Consider the following 22,308-nt stretch of genomic DNA (forward strand, 5'->3'; position numbering starts at 1 on the left):
GAGAGAACTGAGGAGTGGTGGTGGTGTGATAATAAATAAATAAATAAATAAAAAATAAAAAAAGTCCCAGCATCTCCCCTGACTCACCCACCCACACTGCTAAATCTTAGGGCCTCCCCAGATGGCTGAGCTGTTTCTTACTGTTTCCTGGGATGTTCCAGCTGTCTTGGAGGTGTGTCGTGTCCCAGCCCGCTCAGATGCATCAGCCCCGTCAGCTCCTCTGCCATCAGTGCCAGAGCTGCCTGAGAACAGAGGAGGGCGTTAATTAATGACATTAACTAATGACAGTGCACACCCTTGGCTGGATGAAATTTCCTGCCATGCCCAATATGCTCCTGCTGTACCCCCAGCTGGGCAGAGCATCAGGTGTTTCACCAAACCCTCCTCACCTACCAGAACAAAACCAGACCCAAACTGTCCCTGCTCAGTCAGAGTCACTCTTGATCATTCCTCCTTCCCCACCCACCAACAATTCTCAGCTTCTGTCAATGAGCTACCAGCTTCTGGGAAGAGCTCCCCACACCCAGCTTGGCACACTGCTTTAAAGGAAAAAAGTTTAGTTACCTCAGGAAAGCCTTTCAGTCAATAAAATAACAACTGGAACTGCTGGTTTAAAGAAAAAAGAATAAAATCCACATTTTAACAAGCTACAGGTACAAAGCAGTCAACACACAAACTCCAACCAGTCACAACAGTAAAGGACAGTTTTTCTTTTTTCCTTTTTTTTTTTTTCTTGTTTTCTTTAAGGGGCAGGGGCATGGAAAAATACAGCACACTAATGAAACAAAATGCAAAAAATACAAAAAAATAGAAAATAGAAAAAATGTATTTACAAGTGATACATTACTATGATCAGAAAGCACAAAGACAATTGCTGCTATAATACATGCACTGGGTCAAGAAGGAACTACTAAAAACCTGCAAGGGAGCTGTTTGTAAAAAACGAAAATAAAAAAAGGGAGGAAAAAAAAAAGAAAAAAGACACCCCCACCTCCTCCCCCCTCAGACACACAGGGCTGGGTTTGAACTTTTTTCTTCCCTAGTTTGCTACATTGATCAAACCAAATATCCCCTAAAGTCCATGGTACAACCAGTACAAATACTACACTTGGTTTTAAACTGCAGGTTCAGTTGTAGGAGGGGGAAAAAAACAGCAGCTCATTGTAGATCCATATACATAAAGCCAGAGTAACTGTGCTACATGCTAAAAATTACAGCAAGCCCCTGTCTGCTACACAGCATGATCTTAGCAGGTTTTCCTTTTTATTTATTCATATATATATCTATATGTGTGTATATATATATGTATAAAAATCGTGCCCTTTTTCACTGCAACATGACATCTGGGTGGAAATGTAACTTGTTACAACAAATTTTTATATGTATACTGCAAGAAGTCACTCAATGTCTGTGGATTTAATAAGTAACCTCACACCACAGGAAATATTTAATAAATCAAAAAAACCCAATATTGTGACAGAAGACCTTCTGTCTCAGTTCTTTTCAAAACCGAAGTCCCGCAGGAGACTGGTCCCAATGTCCACGAGGGTTCTCTGAAGAAGCTTCAGTTTCTTTAACCATGTTTGTGTTTAGTGTTCACGAGTTTTTGAACGACTTCAAGCCGTTTTCAGTTTCAAGTCTGTCTCTTCCTCTCTCACAAAGGTAATAGTCTGGTACTAATCCATCTGAGTGAGGAAAAGAGGAAAGTGGCTGCAGTTGCACAAAGGGTCCCCAACTCCACATCTGCAGGAGATCGGGAGTCACGCGGAGCTCCGGGATCTTCGCTTTTGTTCCTTTCCCTCCTTTAATACAAAGTCCTTTCATACAAGTCCCATCATTGGTACCTTCCCAAGTACCAGCCAGTCCAGCTTTAGGAGACAACAAAGCCACAAGTTAAAGTGAAAAGGACCAAGGCAGAAGTTCAGGTCACTTCCTGTCCGTTCCATCATACTTCCAGGAAACGGGAGCTGCTGGACTTGGAGTGGAAAGGCTCAGACCACATGCGACGTAGATCGCCCTGGGCAGGGGAACAGTACAAGGACAGTGTCCTCAGAAACTCTGAACTCTGCTTAGAATCACATTTTAAATGCACACAGAATTGCAAGTGTGTCAGAGCAAACCTGTTCTTCACCTGTTTTGCAAGTTACAACAAAGACAAAAAAAAAAATCCTTTCCCTGTCAGGCCAGAACGACTTATTTTGGCAGCAGATCTACCCAAAAGGGGTTTCTGATGGGAAGGAAATAATGATGCAGGTGGAAAATCCTGCCCTTTCCTATGTTCTGCTCTGCAGAGTGCCAGATGTGTGTTTCAACTTGAACGGTACACTCTAAAATTTCTGTTGAGAACAGGTGACTGGGAACAGGCAAACAAGGCTCTGCCTCTCTGACTGCTGCTCAGCCTTTGTCCATGTGGTATTTCATGACAAGCTGGACAAGGACAAACTCACTTATTTAATTAAAACAGCATTTAATACTTTATAATTTAGTGAGTTTGTAATTACTGGTACTTTATGTACCTAAATTATCTTCTATTTCAGGAACTCCTCTCTCAGTAAGAAATGATGAGCAGTGGTCTCTCAGCTCTGGGCCAGAGCTCTCAGGGACACTCATCATCCTCCTGAGAGCTGCTGCCACTGCAAGGACACTGACCCTGCTGCCAGCTGGGCTTCCTGCTGCCCCCGTGCCATCCCCTCTTACCTTTAAATAGGCCATGGTGAGGAGCGGCAATAAAGTGAATGGTACCAAATAGAGCAGGGCAGGCTGGGCTGCCCGGTGAATACGAGAAGCTACTGTTGCAGTTAATAGACCTGCAAGAGAAAAAAGGCACTATAAATATCTCCAGGTTGCATGTGGATGTTCTCAGCATTTCATCCACCATTTTAAATAGGAGGGGAAAAGTCACTTCTCTCTGCTTTGCTCTTCCTGATTGCAACTGAAACAAACCAAACAGTGACAAATTATTCTGTTTGAATATTAGGCTGCATGGGGCCACCAGCTCTGGTTTTGACTCTCCAGACTAACCCAAGAAGAACTCAAACAGAATGCAACAGAAGGAGAAGGGGGAATTGCACCACACTGAAGTGCTGCTCCAGGGCTGGCACCTCTGGAGATCGTCAGTGTGAGGCCCCGGCCTGAGCAGTGGGGGCTCAGAGGAAGGGCTGCACACACCAGGAATGACTCTCCTGGATACCTGCCCAAAGGGAACACTGGGGGAATGATGGCTGAGAGGAAGGCTATGGGTAGGAAATGAATCTTTCCTTTTCATCCTCAGAAGGACTGCAGGAGGTCAGGATATGCACACACACGTCCTGACCTGAGGGAAAAGCCTGTTTTATGTTAGGGAGCAGAGGGCTGGCTACAGCAAATTATAACCAGCATTCCATTTGTGACTACTGATGATTTTCTGTATGTACTATTAACGTATAGAATCTAACTAAGAGATCATTAACAGCAGAATACAAAAATGCAGAAATTATTTAAATGAATTATCTAGATGTAGTATGTATTTTTGAACAGCATAATTAATCTGGAAACTCCCATATTTTTACCATAACCCAGGTATGAGCTACGACACTAGACAGTGAAGCAAAGAGTAAGTGCTAACAAAAACACACTGATAATCTGTTTCATCCTCTAAATAAAATACAACAACAACAAAAAAATCTTAAAAGGAAGATTGTTGAAGGGTTTTTCTCCCTAGACCATGCCAATAAACCCAAAGAGAAGAGGATTAAAAAAGAACATAACCAAACATCCTCTTAAAGCCTCTTTACACTTGCTATCATCTTCTTTTAACCCTACTACAATAATCCCACATCTGCCCACTGGGCAGCTCTCCATATTACACTAATTACTCACCTACAAAATAGCCAATAAGTGTGCAGTGAAAGTAAGAGACCTTCTGCATCCGCCCAGAGATGTTCCCTGGTCCTGGGGCACCGCAGGAGTCACTGTTGGCTTGTTTTTTGTAGTTATCGTAACGCAGGACGAAGCAGAGCAGGAGCCCTGGCATCACAATATCTCCAATCCCCAGCATGGAGAAGTGGCTGCCTGTGGAACTGGAGAGCAACTGGAATTAGGTTCACGCCCAAAACAAAAAGTGACAAGCTCTAGACTCCTCCACTTTGGTCTGAGCTTCGTTTGGCACATCCCCTCTTTCTCTGGCAAACTTGGGATGTAGCAGGAGCTAAATGCTGGCTACTGAAGTTTTCCAAAGTGATTTCTCCACCACCTCAGCTCAGCTTTACACAAACCCATTTTGGCAGGGATGACGTGTTACTCCACACCAGTTTCCTTCTCCCAGCAGTGTTTAAGCTGCTTTTGCCCTTAACTCACTCAATGAGACAGATCCATCAGTGCAGTATTTCAGCCCTCTCTCTTCTCAGCTGATGGGAGGGACCAGCTGGCCCTTTTATCTGACTGATTAACACTGACAGACACTGCACCTCTATCCCCATGCACACAGATCTAACACAGGGCAGTACTCTCAGTTTTGACTTCTCAGACCTTTGGCCTCATTCAGACAAAACAGAAAACTATAGTCTTGCCAGATTCCCAGAAAAGAGCCAATTGGGAGGTAGACTAAGAACTAAAATTGTCCATTATCTTAAATCCAAGGTATATTTTTCAAGAAAATAAAGGCAAATTGAGTTATCACAAAGTTGACAAAGTGAACAATTTTGTTTTTATCACTGCAGACAATGAACTTCTCATCTCTATGATTTCAGCATCCCAACATCTAAAGAAACAGGAGTAAATACACCAACAGAACCCACTGCCTGCTGCTGCTGCACTGAGCTGCCTGCATGTGTCTGGTTACAGACTCGAGCCAGCAAGGAACCCCTGGAGCAGGGAGGTGTGGAATCATCTCCCCCCAGCACAGTTCCTGTCCAGTAAGGTGCCCTTGTTTAGAGCAGTTTCTAATCCTTCCCAATTCCTGCAATTATTCAGGGAACTAAGATGATAATTTCCAACAGAATTAGTTCTACTAAGTACAGGGAAGGAAAATGTTTCTCATATAATCTAGTAAAAGATCCACTGATTTTACCTTGGGAATACAAGTTTACCAGGCAGCGACAGACGGGGAACATCCCTGCCCACGTTTGGTCCCAGGTGAAGTTTCCGGGATAACACGTCCAGGGGATTATCAGCTGGTTGTGTGGCCACTTTCACCATAACATTGCTGTTAAAGATGTAGGCAGAGAAAAAGACCTATGGAACAAGGAAATCAGAAATTACAAAGTGCAATTCCACAGCAACTCAAAGCTGCATCTATTTTTGCTTTGCTTGTTCAAGAAAAGAAAGGTTATTGTCCAAATTTTCCATGCACATATGTTGTATATGATGTTAAAAGGCAAAAGCATTTCAAAAACTCAGATGGAGCTTTTTACACTATTAATCCTCAAGGATAACTGGAATATACTTTCTGATATCAAGTCATTGATTAGTATCTTGAGATCCTTCACAAAGGATCCATCTGGGCTACAAACAGGTGGTGCTGGATGACAGAGGCGGGGAACAGGAGGCTAAAAACAGGAGAAAGCTGGAGAGCAGAGAAGAGGTGAGCACAGTGCTCACTCCTAAATGGGATGAGGCAGCCCTGGTCTCCAACAGGCTCTACACTACAGCTCATCCCCTTGGAAAGTGCCTGCCTGCCAGAGCTGTCAGCGGGCGCTGCCCTGGATCAGCGCTCGCTGTTATGCAAAGGTGAAACAAAACCCTTTTGCTGTTACAAAGTACATTCTGTCATGTTTCTTGTTGAAGTGTGCTAAGATTCTATGCCAACCTTCCTGGCTACAGATCAATTTGCATTCTTGTTTTGCAGATTTCTCTGCTAATCAGAAGCTGGCACATTTTTGTCCTGTGTACGGCTTTGTGTGGACTTGGAAATGCTTGTTCTGATCTTCAGCAGCTTCCAAAATTCCAGGTCCAACTTCTTTTTTAAAATAATATGTGAAAGTTGAAATGTTCTAATCATATTTCTGCTTTTGTCAACTAATTAGCAAGGAAATAATTCCATATCCTGCTGTAGAATTCAACATCTCAGAACGGAGCACTGAAGCCGGTGATCTGGCTTTGCCAGATTTCATCAACTTCATACCAGCACAACTGATGTAAAACTGGCCCAAGGCCTATTACAAATCCAAAGGATAAAAACAGTTTTAGTGAAACCAAACCAAACACTTACCCAAAAGACATCATAAATTAGTAACCCAGAGAGCAGCAAGCAGGAAACCTTCAGGCTCGGCAGCCGAACAAAGGCTATCATTGCAACACACAGGCCCATAGCCAGAGCTACAAAATGCAAGACATCATTAGTTCATTACAAACAGCAAAACAAACAAAAAACCACCACCCCCAAGCCAGGATCTCCCCCCCAAAACCCCGAGGAAGCCTCTGTTTGCACCTGTGCAGCTCTGCATGCACTAGATGACGGTCTGCTATTTCCAGCCAGTGAAATTCTTGTTACCAAGGTTAAGAAAAGTCAAAATACATTCAGTAGCCAACTGCAAATGTGTGCCCATGGAAGCAGAGATCCCTCTGCAGGCACAACCACTCATTCCACTTGGCTTCCACCACCCACCACAAAGAAATGTTCCATGTCCTGTGTCCCAGAGACTCCATCTCCCCTCTACAACCCTGACTACCCACTTAAAAACAGAAGCAACAAAACAACTTTGGATTTTTTGTGCCCCAAACATAAACCTCTACTTTTACACTATTAGGAGGTTTTCTAGTAAATGCCCCAAATAAATAAAATCCTTGACTCTGAATTCAGAAATAGCACAGTGATGTGACATGTTAGAACTTGGTCTGACAAAAACCCCTCAAACCAACCTTCTGCTTGGGCAAGACTGGGCAAGAACACCACGAAACATCATCATTTAGATATCCAGGGATTTCCCAAGAACCTGTGTGAAAGCCTAGCTACTGACAGGGAAAAAAATATGGGTCTTTTCCTAACCCCTCTCCCAAGGGTGAGTTTTCAGCCAGATCAATGAGCTGAATGACACGAGGCAGCTCAGATGTTCATTTTGTTCCCAGGGGAATTCTGTCAGAGTAGAAAGGCAAGATGTTAAACTAAAACAAAAATCCCAGTCTTCACTTCTGTGTAATTTTCTGCTTCTTAAAGCCCAGCCTCAGCTACCAAAGATACTCCACAGCTGGTTACAAGTAAATCCCTACAGAGATACTTACGAGAAAAAAAAAATAAAAAAAAAAAACCTTAAAAAGCAAATCAGCTTTTATCTGTGATATCAGTCTATTTACAAGGAATAATGGAGCTCAGCTGGGACCAGATTACACTCAATCATGCAGACATTTGTCAACAAAATGTCTTTGTCTAACATGACACAGAATTTATAAGAAGTTACAATCCCATTTTGGCCAAGTGGAACTGCAGGGAAAGCTGATCCATGACATACATGCCCACCAGTGGGACAGCTAGACTTGGCCAAAATGTACAAGTTAACCTTTGGATTCTCACACTGTAATTATGGACTATGAAACCATCTCACACTTGCATTTCACCTGAGAGCTGGGGAGTCCTTCCATAAAAACCACTAAGGAAACATCCATATGGATTCAAGGGAAAAATGTGCCCCCAGTCCCCTGCCATCCTGGCTGCCTGCAGTGCCAGGGGCTGCATCCCAGCACCTCTGCCAAACCCACCTGATCTGAGAGCTGACACAACACCCACTGTCAGAGCTGCCAGTTTTAATGGAGGGGTGGGATTACTCAGATAAAAACATACCCTAAATCACACTGCACAACTGAAACCAGCTACAAAATGTAAGCAAGTTACCAAGGTTTAAAGAATTTGACACAGCAAAGCAGCAAGAAAAAAGAACTGCATTCAGTAATTCAATATAGCCCTCAGTTACAGACTTCCTCTGGCAGAAGAGCAAATACAAGGGTACAGTCTGTCTTAAATCAAAGAGGTTTCTCTAAAGCCAATGTTAATAATAGCTCAAGCAAGCCTGTATTTAGGAGAGGATTTCCAGGTTATAATTAACCAGAAGTTGAAATATTTTAACCAGTGAGAAGTTTTATCTATTGTTCACACACTCCATTTCTCTGTCACTGAAATGAACACAAGCATAAGGCACTTTCATCAAACCACGCAAATACCGGGTAGAAAAGGAGAAGGAAAAAAATCCTTCAGCTGACAGTGAAATACACATTGTAATAATTACACAGTTTTGCAACAGCTTTAGGAAATACTGGTAAGGCTAAAAAACAAGGGAAGCAAGAATGCCTGGGAGCAAGTGTGAGGAATATGGGCCAAAGAGCAGCCAAACCACCGACGGGCTTCTCTAAATGGAGGCCAGCTCCCTTTGCCAATGGAAGAGTCCAGAAATCATGAGAGAAACAAAGTCCTGTCCAAGCTGGTGTTGACAAACAAATAAGGTAGATCTTCACTGAAATATATTCCAAATTATAAAAAAAAAAAAAAAATAGAAACAAAGAGGAGAGAAAGAAGAGAAAAAGAGGTAGAGTGGCCACACAAACGGCAGCCCTGGTTTGGAAGTGCTGGGCATTGGCTTAAGAAAGCTGAGTAAGAAAGAATTAACTGGAAGAGTTAACATTCAATTAACAAAACTAATTAAATCCAGAGTCCCTGCAAGCACACTCCTTATGGAACAGGGATATTCTGAGGATTAAGAATATTCTTGCATATGTGATTAGACTCCGGCAGCTCCCCTGCCCTCCTGCACCCAGAGCAATGACAGCCCCAGATGCTGCTGGTGTGGGGTCTGGTTTACAAAGCACAATGTGAGCTGGGGAGGATTTAACCTCCCCCACAGGCCACAGCTGACCTTTGAAAGACACAGGTACTGAGGTTCTGATCTGACCAAAGTTTATTTTAAAGGGAGGGAATAAGAAGACAGGCCGTGGATCTGTCCATTGACGCAGCAGTTCCCGGGGTATCTGTGCCTGTGCAGTTCACTCTGTAACTGCAGACATTCCATCCATCTACAGCATTCCCACTGTGCATCTCCAGCTCTGTCCACTATAGAGGAAAGCCTTTACCCAGGCTTTACCAGGGGATTCTGTCATCAAACAATCTGCTCTGAGAAACGAGCATTTCAAGACCTATAAATGTGCATCACCACATGCCAGAACAACCTCCGAGACAACCTCTGCTCACTGTACCCTGTAACACATCCCTGCCCCAGAAGCCATTCAACCGACAGCCGTGCCGGTGGGGGCACGGTGGGATTTGGGCAGTGAAGGCTGTTCTGGCAGGAACCACCACACCTTGATTTTGTGAGGACAGGAAATCACCATGGAGTATTGCTCCTGTGTTCTCCTCAGCTCTCCAGCAGAAAGGTCTCTCACACAGGGAGAACCAACTGCACAGCCAGGAGCCACACAGCCAGAACTCAGGAGGAACACCCGCCCCGCTCCTCCCGGGCATGGTCACAACATCTGGTCCATTCTCTGCCAAACAGAGGATCCTCCCCGGGCCCTGCACACCCAGCAGCTGCAGGCACTGCCTTAGGGACAGGAGTGCTGCACTTGGATACGTGTGCTGACTGCCCACAGGGACAGGAGTCACTGGGGTCTGCATTACTGGGTCACAGCAGAGCAGAGGTAAAGGCAGAGGTGACAGGATCCCACAGCCCAAGGAGTAAAGCTGCAGACTCTGTTTCCCTGACAAAGGCCAATAAATGCTGTTCCCTGTTCAATGTCACTGGCAAACACTGATTTAATTGGATTTGAACAAATGACAGGAGGATCACCTATATAGTTCAAGCTGCCTTCATACAAATTACATAAAATACTTCAAAGCGAGACAGCAGCAACACAATTCAGTAAATCATAATCAACCTCCAAGAGAAATAAAAGCCAGGAATCACTGCCCCAGCAGCTCAGAGCTCTGCAGATGAATTACCTCGAAGCCCATGATGTCAGACTGAAGCACTCACAAAAATAACTATTTTTAACTAAATGCTTCTGGTGATATCTCAGTGTAGACAACTCTTCAGACTCTGCCAAAATCCACACTTGACATTCCATTTGGCTTTGCAGCTACTGCAGATCAAAAGTCACCCTTGATTTCATGGTGGCCCACTCTGCTTATCACAAAACAAACTTGGTCTGCATTTTTCTCATTTAGTAATCTGGTACTTTAAAAGGTATTTCCCTTCCATACAACAGGTGGGACTTTTAAAGCAGCAAAAAGCATGAATGAAGCACAGTGTCTTTGTACAAAAGAAAGAATGAAGGTGCAAGGAGAGGTTTCCGTGCTAAGGACTTGCCTCTGCTGCTGCCTGGTTTAGGAGGAGCTGGAAGCTGATGGGATGAATGTTTTCTATTGTGATGAACAATTTCAAGGGCAGGTAATGTTGTTCCAGCAATTTTTCTTCAAGCAATCACGACCCCGGGGTGCCATTACAGGATGTCCTAAGCCAGTTTCGCCGACACTGCCGAGCAGCAGAGGTGCTGCTCCTGCTGACCCCTTCCTGCCTTTGCCATCGTATCCACACCATCCCCTCAGATCCCAGCATGCTGCCACGTACCTTTGGCCAAATTTAGCACATACCTGACTGCACAATAATCCAATTCATCTCACTCAGCAGCAGAAAAACAGCCTGGCAAAACCCGAGCACGCTGCCATTGTAGTGAGCTCAATCAGCTCACCATGTGATTGAGTGAGTGCCAGAGCCAGCACAAGAGATTTGGAAGGCAGGAGGGAAGGAGGAAAGCTCCTTTTCGGAACAGTAAGCTGGGAATTCAGTTGAACCAGCATGAAAAAACCCCAATAACTCACACCTCCAAGCCAACTGGCCGCCTGCCACCTGCACCATCTCACCACCCATGGCAAGCAGCACAAAGATCAAAGACAAGCAGCTCCTGTGAGCTGCCTCACAACAAATTATTTGATCATCTGAACCAATAAACAACAAGATGCACAGCAAAAATGAACCAGATTGCTAAGATTAAGCCATGAACCACAAACAACCACTGTCTCCACACTTCTTTAACTCAATCTGGCGATTCACCCCACACCACACAGGGGTGGAATATGTTTCATGAGTGTTCTGGCACTTCCTTGGAAGCTTTTACAAACCAGAAAAACAGGTGTCCCAAGCACTCCCCTGGCGTGTTCCTGGCTGTTTTCAGGGACTCTGCTCCACAGCTCAGCAAGCCATTAATATCAGCAAATTTCACCCATCATCACCAGTGACTGATGTGTCAGAACAGGCACAAACCAGCAGTAAAGCCCCTTAATTCCCATACTCACCATCCATAAGGAGCCAGTGGCCAGTCAGGACCCAGATAAGGACAAGCATCACAGACAGAGAAAACGAGAGCAACTCAGCAGCAGTGAAACGCCCACAGCAGCCAAAGGAAATCCTGGGAACAACACAAACATCAGCCAGAGGGCTTTGTGTTTCCATTTAAAGAGCAGAAAATGGACACTTGGAACAAGGCTCAACTGCTGATGAAAGATGCCAAGAACAACTGAAGGGAAGTTCCTTTGCCACAAGTAGGTACCAAAACAGCAACAAAATAAAAGCTTTCCTCACATTCAAACAGTGTGTATAAAGCATGAACTGCAGAGATGGAAAAAGCCCTGTAAATCTTGGCACCTCTCTTGAAATTGTAACCATGCTATTTTCCTACCACCACCTAAGATAGTGCTTTTAGCAACATGAACTCCAGTCACAAGGTTAAAAAATAAAATTAGTTTCCAAACAGCTGTAATTTTCACTGATGTAACTACAGTCCCCAGAAGAGGCAGCATTAAAATCCAGAGCCCGGTGTTAACGAACATTAAAATCCAATACCCAAATCCCAAACTCTGAAATCTCAGCCAAAATAAGCCAAACTTTCTAAAAACCACTGCTGGGAAATCGAGTCCCCTGCAATGGTATCACATTTCCCAGGCTGGCAAGGGCCAGTGACTTGCAGAAATCGTGCTTCCTACTTTCAAAGTGGAAGCACGGTGTTGGCACAAAAACCAGGCACAAACAACAGCCCTGAAGTTAATGCTCATTAGAGAATTCTCTTTAAAAGAAAGAAATACAACACACAAGAAGAGGAGTAAAGGATTGCTCAGGTCCTTACTTGTTCTGAGGTGAGCAAGGTCGTGTTAAGTACTGGCACATCGGGAGCAGAAGGAAAGCAAAAGCTATTGTTGCAAGGACTACAAAAAGAAGAAGAGGTAATGTTAGGACATTCAGATCTGATTTCTACAGTACACAAACAGGCTTCTCCAAGTGGAAAAAGCTCTTGCAACAATGTCCTATTATCATATGCTCAGTGTTATTACAGCAAGAGCAGCTCAAGGCTCTGAGGTTTTCTGCAGAACAGTGGCTTTCAGACTTCAATGAAATGAAAGCTCTCAAAGGAATTCAATGCCCCATCCCCAAACCTTAAAAAAAGTCTTGAATCTATTCATGATTGTGTCAGCAAGAAAAACAGTTTTCACATATTCTGGGAGTCGGAAAAAATCTTACTACAAACTGGTTGTGAGACTCTTTGAAAATTCTTCAACATCCAACACAGACTAAGAGCATAATAAAGGATTTTTTTCCCACTTTTTAACTCAGATAGTAATTTTTTCCCCCATCTCACTCAAACCTTTTTATTCATTACTGAAACACAGTACAACTTCAAATAAGTTATAGCCAGTAGCTGGCAACTTCACTTTTTTAAAACACAAAGTGCTTTAAGGTTTTGAAACCAGGACGATAAAAAGACATAAATATCCAAACAGACTATTTCCATAAACATTTTCTTTTTCAGGCAGCATACTTATCCCACCCACACATTTGTAAAAGCGTTTAGGAACTGCTGGTATTTATAATCATTTTTCCTTCCATTTTTTTTTTAAAGGGCTGTTTAAAAGGCTGGAGCTCGAGGGCGTGGAGACACAGACATGTCAGCAGCACATCCCAAACTGCTGCAGCAAGAACACACTGACATGAAAATGGAAGGCACTTGAAACCTTCTGCATCCTTCAGATCAGATCTTTGTGCTGTCCTCTACTTATTCCTTTAAAAATTGGGATGGCTGCTGCTGGTCTTTAAAGGGGATTTTTTTTCTCTTCTCAATGAAGACGAGGAGTCAAACACTCTCTTCAGAACACAGTTTCAGCCAACTGGAAAAAGGAATTGGTTTGGTCAAACCACATCTTTCCTTTCAGGTGGGAGGAAGGTTAAAAACAAAACAAAACAAAAAAAAGGAGAGATCAAATAATCTAAAAAGAAAATTTAAGAAGTGTCTGCATGTAAACAGCACCAGGAAAACTCAGAGTTCTGTCAGTATTTCCAAGAGGGGGACAAAAAGCAGAATGGGCAGGGCAAGAATGAAGAGTGTGGCAACGCTGCACACACTGACACAGCACAACCTCAGCTTCAGGGGACAGAGGGACCAAGTCCAAGACCAGTGCCAGGTTCCCAACTCCAGCAGGGTCCCCATCCTGCTGAACAGCCTCTAAGGACACTTTGCATTTCAGAGGTTCTGGGCTTAACAACACTCTCTGATGCAAGCCCAGGGAAAAGCACAAAAGTACCATAAAACCAGGTTCAAGAACAAAGTTACCCAGGAGCACTGATCCCCAATCCTCTGAACCTGCAACAAGCCCCAACTGATCCTGCAGTTACACACACAAATGTTACAAATGTCAAGGTCATGTGGGAAATAAATGGCCCAAGAACCCTGACCGATTTTATCTTTTGACATAGATCTTCCCTTATAATATCTTGTATACTTGTGTGTAAATTCCCCTAATATCTAGCATGCAGTAGAATTAATCTGAAGTATTTTTTTTAATAGGAAAGAAGATGTGTGTCACAGGTCAAAGTTAAAAAGCAGAATTCAACAGGCCTCTACAGGGGGTACAATTAGTCTCAAGACTAGAGATTCACATTTCACCCATTAACATCAGCCCTGTTTAGGAGGCTGGAGAAGATGCACAGCTCAGGAGTTAAATCATGAGGGAAAAGCCTGCAATGAAAATATGTGAAGTGGGAGAGGATGAAAGGTATTTGGGGGTTTAAAAAGCTTTATGGGCTCAGTATGTGGACTGAGTACAATTTTTAGAAGCTGCTGCATCTCTAGGGCAGTAGGAAGAATCTTGCTACTATCAACAGTAGCTGGTCTCTTGAAAAATTGCAAAAAGATCAAAAGGCCAAAATTTTCCAGAAAGTGAAGCCCTGGTATTTATTTAAATGACAAAATGAAACCAGTAAACACGAGTGGAGGATTTGCAATTTTTTCGCAGATAACTGTTTCAATTTTGTTCTAAATTCAAGCAGTGCAAAAGACTAACACTCAAATGCTCATGAGACCACAAGTACTCTTGAAACAGAAAAACTGCACGAAAGCAAAATTAAACTAGGAAAAGAAGTCTCTGGGCAGGATCCCCAGAGTTATTTCCCATAAAGTATCTGAATTATGAAATACCACACACAGTTCTGAGCACCAATTTATAAACAAGTGAACTTCATGCAAAATAATACATCTGGCATCTTTAAAGCTCTGGCAATTTATAGTTCAGAAGGTTTAGCAAATCTCTAAGTGGAAAATACTTCTCAAATAATACTTATCACTTTATTTATAGCTACAGAGACATGGAAATACAACTGTGAAATTTGATGATTCTTTTTTTAATGTACTGTGGCAAATACTACAATTCTTATCAACAAAATGTAATGACATCAGTACTTTCTGTTCTATTCCAACTCTTAGAGAGAAAAAAAAAACCTTAGTCACCTGCTGTGCATATTGTAAAGACAACTTGAACTGAGTCAAAGAAGAAGAACATAACTAGGAGAGACACGGAGGCTCCGATGGGCAGGAACAGCGCCTGGGTGGAATCAATGGTTTGAATACCTGCAGGAGAGAGAAGGGACACTTGACTCTCACACACACTCCCAGCTGGCCCTCAGCAGCACAAGGGAGGGCTCTGACAGCACGTTCCATTGCACCCCCAGATCCTGGGGCTCTGTCACAGCCAGGCCCAGGGGTCTGTGCAGACACGCCCCGGCTGGGCCAGCACAGCAACAGCCCTGCCCTGCAGAACCCAAGGGCTGGAAGAAAATGCAGGAATTCTCACTTGTGCCACAGAGAGAATGAATAACAAATTATGAAAATTAACATTACTTAGGGATTAGGACATAGCAGTTATATGTTTGCTTCACTTTACACTGAGACACAGAAATGTGTAGGGCAGAGCACAGGAAAGGTTTATTGAACCCCTCAGCAGGAGGGGAAGAGCCTGACCAGTGTCAGGCTGTCCCAGCTCATGCAAAGGGTGCCACAGCTTCAAATTCCACCTGGGTGAAGGCCACCAGGCACTTAAATTGCATCACAGGCTGCAGTCACCAGATAACATCAAGCCTCACAATAATAGGTGGTTTCCAAAAATCACATTTACCTGTTTGTGAAACCCCCAGCTCAGAGCAGAGCTCTACAATCCCTTTCTCCTAAAAACCACCATGAACTCAGGCTCACATTTTATAGCTGGCAGCAATTTTAAACAGTGCACAGATACTGAAGTATTTTATTATTTCCCCCACCTCAAGCCTGCAGTGTAACCACTGGGGATGTTAATAATGGGATAGGATATTTTCTACTGCATTTTACCATGAGGTTTTAGAATTACTAACAAAATTGAGAAGCCCATCTATTCCCACACAGTCCAACAATTAACCAGTCTCTGTAGCTGTATTTACATTTGATCCCTGGAGGGGATAGAAGCTGTAAGCAATAACCCAATTAAAAATATAAGACACAGTTGTTCTTGTAAAACACTAAAATCAGGTAACATCTGAAATAGTCACTTGATAAGTGACCAGTGAAAAATAATACAATACTCAGACCTAGAAGAGATATAAAACCAGCTGAATATCACTGTGTTATCCCAAAATAATTAGATATGGCTGTATGAAGGGGGTTTTAAGGATCTTAAGGATAGGCTTTTAGATTGCCAAGCAGAATATAGCGATATAACCACACAGGAAAATACACACACATATTGCTTATGTGTGTGTGTTTCTGTGTAAGAATGTGTCTTTAAATAACAGGTTACCTGCACAACTCAGTTACCAATGTATCTGATTATGTTGAAAAACCTCACACTCCCAAGAAACACGCTCACAACAACCTCTCTGTCATAAATATCCAACCATTTCCATAAAAGAGAAGCTAAACAATGAGCAGGGAAGTTGTGACACCTGCACTGTAACCCATTTATTAGTTCATGTCGCGATCTGTTATTCTTAAACATAAGCAGCACAGTAAATTTTAAAAATAAAAAGCAGAGGAACTCAGTCCCTTGGGATTTCTGCATTGCTGAGGTCTGGTACAAAAAGGTACAGTGCAATACAGACAGTGCAGTGATGACAGTGTAAGGACACAGAAATCCTAATCTGTGACTTAGATCTGGTTCTCCTGCTCTGAGAAAGCACATTTATTCCCATGCCCTTCAACTTCTCAAGGGAAAAACTGAACACAACAAAACCCCAGAAATGACACACTACACACCACCTTGGCATCTGGGAATTAGTGCCTGCAGCATTAAATGTCAGGGCTCTTCGTTTCATTTCTGATCATTCTGACAGCTAATCCCCTTAATGTGCTTATTTCCCAGCCCCAGACTGTCTTCCCTCACTGCCCAGATGCCAAAAGCCTCAACTGTTCATTGCTGAATCACCAAGCACAGCAACCTCTTTGCTCTGTGCTGCCAACAGAAGCAGTGTCTGACAACTATGTAAATTCCAAGAGTCTATTTTAAAAAAGGCAAAAAAAGCAAGAGACACATAAAACATATGTTATTTAATTTATAATTTTAAAGCTATATTTCTTACTTTAAACAAAACAAGCTTGGCATTCGGGGTTTCATGCACAGGGCTTCTCACTTATCTCACTCCTGCCTTCTATATTTGAGGAAAATATTTCATTCTAGAGCCCATTCTCAGAAGATGGCCACATAAATTGTTATAAGGTAAAATCAGGTGTGAATTTACAGCACATTGTGCACAGTGTGTTCCACTCTAACTGTTCACTTCCATATTTTTACCTGCAAAACAGTGCATCTCCAGTGGCCAAGCTGCCTGGAACCTATTTATAGCCCACAGAGGGGACAGTCACCCCACAGGAGCTGACATGTTAATCCCACTCTGAATAGACAGTGCAGACACGTATTTTTTGTCCATTATAAATGAGTTGCCCAAAGCCCTGTGAACTCTCTTCTTCAGTTTCTCCACTGACAAGGCTGAATCATCCTCGGGGGGCTGTCAGAGCACCCCACGGCCTCTCCCTGCCCCTGGACTGGCCAACACATCCCAGCCAGACAGAAAGGAATTACATTCCCTCCTCACTCTGGGGTGGCTTTTCCAAAGCAAAGCTGTTTCCATTTCCAGCAGAACACGACGAATTGTGCACATGCAATTTTTATGCATTATAGAAATGTTGATGTTTAAAAAGAGGCTTCCATGGGCACAGACCAGACACAGAGAGCAGTGAGAGGGCCCAGCGAGGTGGGAAGTGCCCAGGGATCCCTGGGATCAGGGGAATCTGGAATGCAGCAGCTGGAACACACACCCAGGGGAAGCAGAAGGTGCAGGACACAAGTGAGGGAAGGAAGACAAGGAGAAAAGCTGACCCTTACTGTTATTGGTGCTGTTGCCATTGAAGGACCCAGCAGTGCTGCTGTTGTCTTTCTCTTTGTCTTGATTCTCAAAGTCCATGTTCAGAGACCTGCAGGAGCAAAGCAAATGGAACAGAGAAGATTTAAACTCCTGTTTAGGCTCATTCCCATTGGTCTCATTCCCATTCTGCCACCCTCTCCCTGAAAAAGCCCTGCAATGCTGGTTATTAGAAACTACACCAAACACTCTGGTAAATTAGGATAAATGAAATGCTTAGTTACAGATAAGGCACCAAATCACAGGTTCTGACAGTGAGACCTTTCACCAGTGCCTGCACTGGGGAGTGTTAAATATCTTTGCTGTGCTTTGTTGTTAGCTGCATTTCTGGGAAGTGTAGAACATGATGGAAGCACAGTAAACATTTCAGTTCTCTGGTGAATTTGAATTCTTTCCAAGTTCTCATTTGGTTCCTCTTCATTCAATTTTAACTATTGGTTTAATTTTTAAGACAATATTATTGCCTCCCTCTAAATGTTGCTATGAATGATGACCCAAACTAGCTTACAAGTAAATTGTCTGCTGAATGTAAGGCCTTACTCCATTGAAAAAACTTCAGCAAAGCCTAGATTTTTACATACACCCAGAGCAGATACCTAGAGGAAGCTTTGAATAAACAGCACAAATTGACATAATTTAATTAATCCACAGGAGCTGACAACACTCCCCTGTGTAGCCAGCTCAGCTGTTATTGAGTCATCTTTTCATTTTGATATACACACTTCTAAAAAGTTCCAAAATGACACAGTACTCTACTCCTTTTGCCACAGTCCTTCACTTTGATATAACTTGTAAATTATATTCTAACAGATTTGGCATGACTTTCTGAAACAGGGGAATTTCACTTAAGGTCTCTTTTGACCAGCAGTACTTTCTACCACTAAATTCTACACACTTTTTAATAAAAATACCAGCAATCAAGTTTACCATGAGAATTTCTCATTCAGATGCACGTATGTTATCCATGATTTAGCTGCATATTTATTTATTCAAATAAGCTACAGAGAAGCACCAGAAGCACTGGTCTTGTCTTAAGTCTGCAGCAGCATCCAAATATTTCAATAAAACTTCCAGGTCAACAGGTATTAACTCCTTCTCAAGTTTAGCTGTAACTGTGCTATGCTAAGTAAACAAATTCGATTAATTTATCAGACAAGTAATAAATACACCACGATCTTCTAAACAATTCCAGGGGCATCAGAGCTATTTCCTTTCAGTGCATTGATCACCCACTGCAATGCACAGGTGAGTGAGTCTGTGCTGCAGTCCCAGAGCCAAACTCAAGCACATCCAGGCCTGCAGGACCAAGACAGGTGGGGTGTATTAAGGACAGAGGGGTTGAGCACCTTCACTGCATTACACAAACCCAAGGAAAAGGCTCTTCCAGTATAGAACTGGTTTGTTTCCTTTGCTTCTATTAAGCAAGTGCTCCCCAACAGTGATATGAGATTTTAGCAGCTTTTGGGCTCAGGCTGAATATGAGGAAGCTTCCACTTCAGACATACAGTACTTGTACACAGATGATGGATCATCACCCAAAGAGTTATCAAACATACAAAGAGGCAATGGAGAACACTAACATTCTAACCTATTAATCTGTTGTTCTGAGCTTGTTCTTCTAAAGATCTCTCTGCCCTGCCTCTTGTTTGGAGTGCCTCCATCCCTCATCCACGCTCCCTTTTCCCCCATTATCCATTGTAGCTTCATAATTTTCCTCTCAAGCTATAAAAATCTGGGAGGAGGCTGACAGCCCTCCAGGCCTTGCTCCAAGATTCAGGCAAACAACATCATTCTTCTCTCAGTGCAGCGTTCTGTTCCCCTCTGAATTAGCACAGTTTAGCAAGAACTTCACACCATCATTCTCCCAGTGGCATCAGGCAACTCATAATTTAAGGGATTGCTATCAGCAGAGAAAACTGGAAATAAAAACTATTAGATCTACTGCTCATAAACAACCTCAGCCCCTCTCCTTTCACTGCAATGGTGTCAGCAATTATTATTACCTAAAACATCCCTGCCTCAAAAGTAAGCATAAATTAGAAAATTACTTTCACTTAGCAACACAGCTACTGATCCAAGCCAACTCCCCAACTGTTTTATGATTTGGCTCTTCCCTCTGCTACAGATTATCACTAATATAATAAAAAAAATTGAGAAGTGATCACCAAAACACCCTCCAAGAAAGCTAAAAATTATATTGTAAAAAAAGATTCTCCAAACTACTCGACTGAAGAGAAATGGCAAGTTGGGAAACATTTGCTGTTTTGTTCAAGTTTCTCCTGAGCTTCCAAAGGGAATGTTGGGCCAGCACCTCCCATGGGGCACTGAACTGCTCTGTTGTTCCTCCTGTGGGTCCCCACAGCTCCATGTGGGAGGATTTCCAGCGCAGTGTTTCAAAGCAGGCAGGAGTCCCTCCCGCAGGGAACCGCTCTGGAGGGTCACGCCGAGGCCACAGGAATGAGTAAGCTGCTGGCACGTCACTGTCATGGAAGCTCAGATTCAGCTGTGGATCACTTCCACTGCAGCCATGCCTCAGGGAACCCCGCAGGACATGTTTGTATGGAACAATGGAGGGAGCAGGAAAGCAAGGATGTATCTACAGAGGCGCCTGCAGACACAACACACGAAGAAATTCCTTCTTGCTCTGCTCGTGAGGACAGTCACCATCTGACAGCACTGGGACTGTGGGAATGCCAAGCTGTAAATCCAACCAGAAGCACTCCATGTTCACATGAACTCTAAGTTCACCATGTGAGCTACTTTCCATTTACAAATGCTTTGGATACCCAAAGCCTGGAGATGGAAAACTCCAGTTCATCCCATGCTTTGCTTTGGTTTAAAAGCAGGTACTGGGACGGGTACATTCCGGGTTTAATCTGGCTTTACATAAGCTGAGACACCAAGTCTGGGGAAGTGATAGGATAGAAAAAGATTTAGCTGTTACCTGCCTGCAAAGTAACCCCAACATTTAAGTCCCAGAGAAGCATTTGGACAAGAATAGGTGTCTGCCCTGCCCTAGGAAACAACCTGTTTCAAGCTGAGCTCACCTCTTTAGAAATCCATAACTAACACAGATACTTGCACGCTCCCGTTTACAGCTTGTGAGGGTTTAAAGGATTAGCCTTGCCCCTTTGGCAGTCAGTAATGAAAGTATGTCAAGTTCAAGGACCGAGAGACAGTCAGAGTGTGCATGGCAGAGACGTTCCAAAGGGCTGGAAGCTAAAACTCCTGACCCGGAACAAACGTTGGAAGGCAATGCTCGTTCATCCACAGTCAGAGAAGGGGAACTCAGCTCTACCAGCTGCACTTCATTCTAGATGTGGGCTTTGCCCAGGGTTTATTAGACACTCTTCTGGCTATACTGAGGGTTTGGGATACTTTGGTTTGTTTTGGTTTTGGACAGATGCTGTCTGTGTGAACTAGGACACTGGACCAAAGCTTTCCTTCATTCCCCCGAAACTTCCTGCATTAGATTAGATCCACCAGGCACGTGGATTTTATCCTAATGACTCACCCACCCAATTCTTTCTGATCCTATTACTGCACTTCTGTTTCAGTCACTTGCCAGCAACACCACAATAACTGTACCTGCTTCTTTCCAACTGAAAATCAGAAACCAAACCCACTTTCTGCCACACAGAGGTTAACGAAGGAGTGCTATTTTCTTTTTGTCTCGTGACAGCAGCACTCAAGTCTAGGTGACATCACTGCTGTCATATGAGAACAAGCACCCTAAGCTGTAACTTTCATCTTTCCAGCAAGACACTTTCCTAAGAAAATTCAACCCCTTCGACAGAAATTTTTGTTTTACTTCTTTAGGAATTTCCAATTGAATATAATTTTGTAACTTACTACCACTCTTTAATTTCTTAAATAATGTAATTGTGTCTTTGTCAGCACCACTGTAAAATTTTCTCTATAAAACTGGTTTTGACCTCATCCTTGACTGAGCAGAACTGGAGCTTGTCCAAGTCTCCATCAGAACTCTGGGGTTTAGCTCAGACAACTGCTAAAGACACTGATACAGGAAATTAATTAGGAAAGTAATTTTAAACATATGGGACCCCATCTTGAACTACAACAGGTTGCATCTTGGGGTTTTCAGGATACATGCAAACAAGTGGCCTAGAACAGGACATTTCCTTGAGGGATTTGTATCCATCACCGTTGCACCACTTCATTGGGTAAGTTGGACTGCTCTGAAGTTCACAGTCCTTGCTATGTGAGTAGTTTTAAATGTAAAACATAGGACAAGATGGTAAAAGGGCATGTGCAGATACAAAATAAGATGGCAAACAGCAGGGGAAAATTTTTAAGAGCAAGGAGCTCCAGGAAGGACAAGCAATTGAAGTTCAAGCACTCCTGCTGTTTTATATTGCATTATGTCCTCATAATTGAATTTTAATAAATGCTACAGCTTCTTGCAGCCAGATGCACAGTTCCTTTTCACACAACTGCATAAATTCCAATAGTTAATAATTTAATTAGTCACACAACTAAATGCTAATCTAACTCAAAACGTGAAGAAAAAACTAAACAAATACAACCTTCTATTACTTTTTGTTCTAATCACCTCTAGATTTTGTTTTCCTAAGGCCTTCTATTTTAATTCCAGCAGCAGTGCTGTTACCTAATGCTTGCT

General features: G+C 43.0%; 1 protein-coding gene across 2 annotated transcripts in view; it reads right to left on the minus strand.

Annotated features, from left to right (window-relative positions):
* Nucleotides 1-810: 810 nt before the first annotated feature.
* The window catches only part of SPPL3 (signal peptide peptidase like 3), a 54,986-nt gene continuing 33,488 nt past the window's right edge, over nt 811-22,308 (minus strand). The window contains exons 3-11 of one of the 2 annotated variants that reach the window (XM_051805455.1): nt 17,630-17,718; nt 14,731-14,850; nt 12,079-12,157; nt 11,252-11,364; nt 6,188-6,294; nt 5,048-5,211; nt 3,859-4,058; nt 2,698-2,807; nt 811-2,017 (exon numbers count right to left, since the gene is read on the minus strand). In XM_051805455.1, the coding sequence (XP_051661415.1) occupies nt 1,946-2,017; nt 2,698-2,807; nt 3,859-4,058; nt 5,048-5,211; nt 6,188-6,294; nt 11,252-11,364; nt 12,079-12,157; nt 14,731-14,850; nt 17,630-17,718 (1,054 nt within the window). In that variant the 3' untranslated portion in view covers nt 811-1,945. Of the gene's footprint in view, nt 2,018-2,697; nt 2,808-3,858; nt 4,059-5,047; nt 5,212-6,187; nt 6,295-11,251; nt 11,365-12,078; nt 12,158-14,730; nt 14,851-17,623; nt 17,719-22,308 lie in introns of both variants that reach the window. The other variant, XM_051805454.1, reaches the window with a different exon arrangement.

Source organism: Manacus candei, unplaced genomic scaffold, assembly GCF_025592945.1.
Source record: "Manacus candei isolate 608988 ecotype Guabito, Panama unplaced genomic scaffold, ASM2559294v1 h1tg000064l, whole genome shotgun sequence".
In the NCBI taxonomy this organism is placed as follows: Eukaryota; Metazoa; Chordata; class Aves; order Passeriformes; family Pipridae; genus Manacus; species Manacus candei.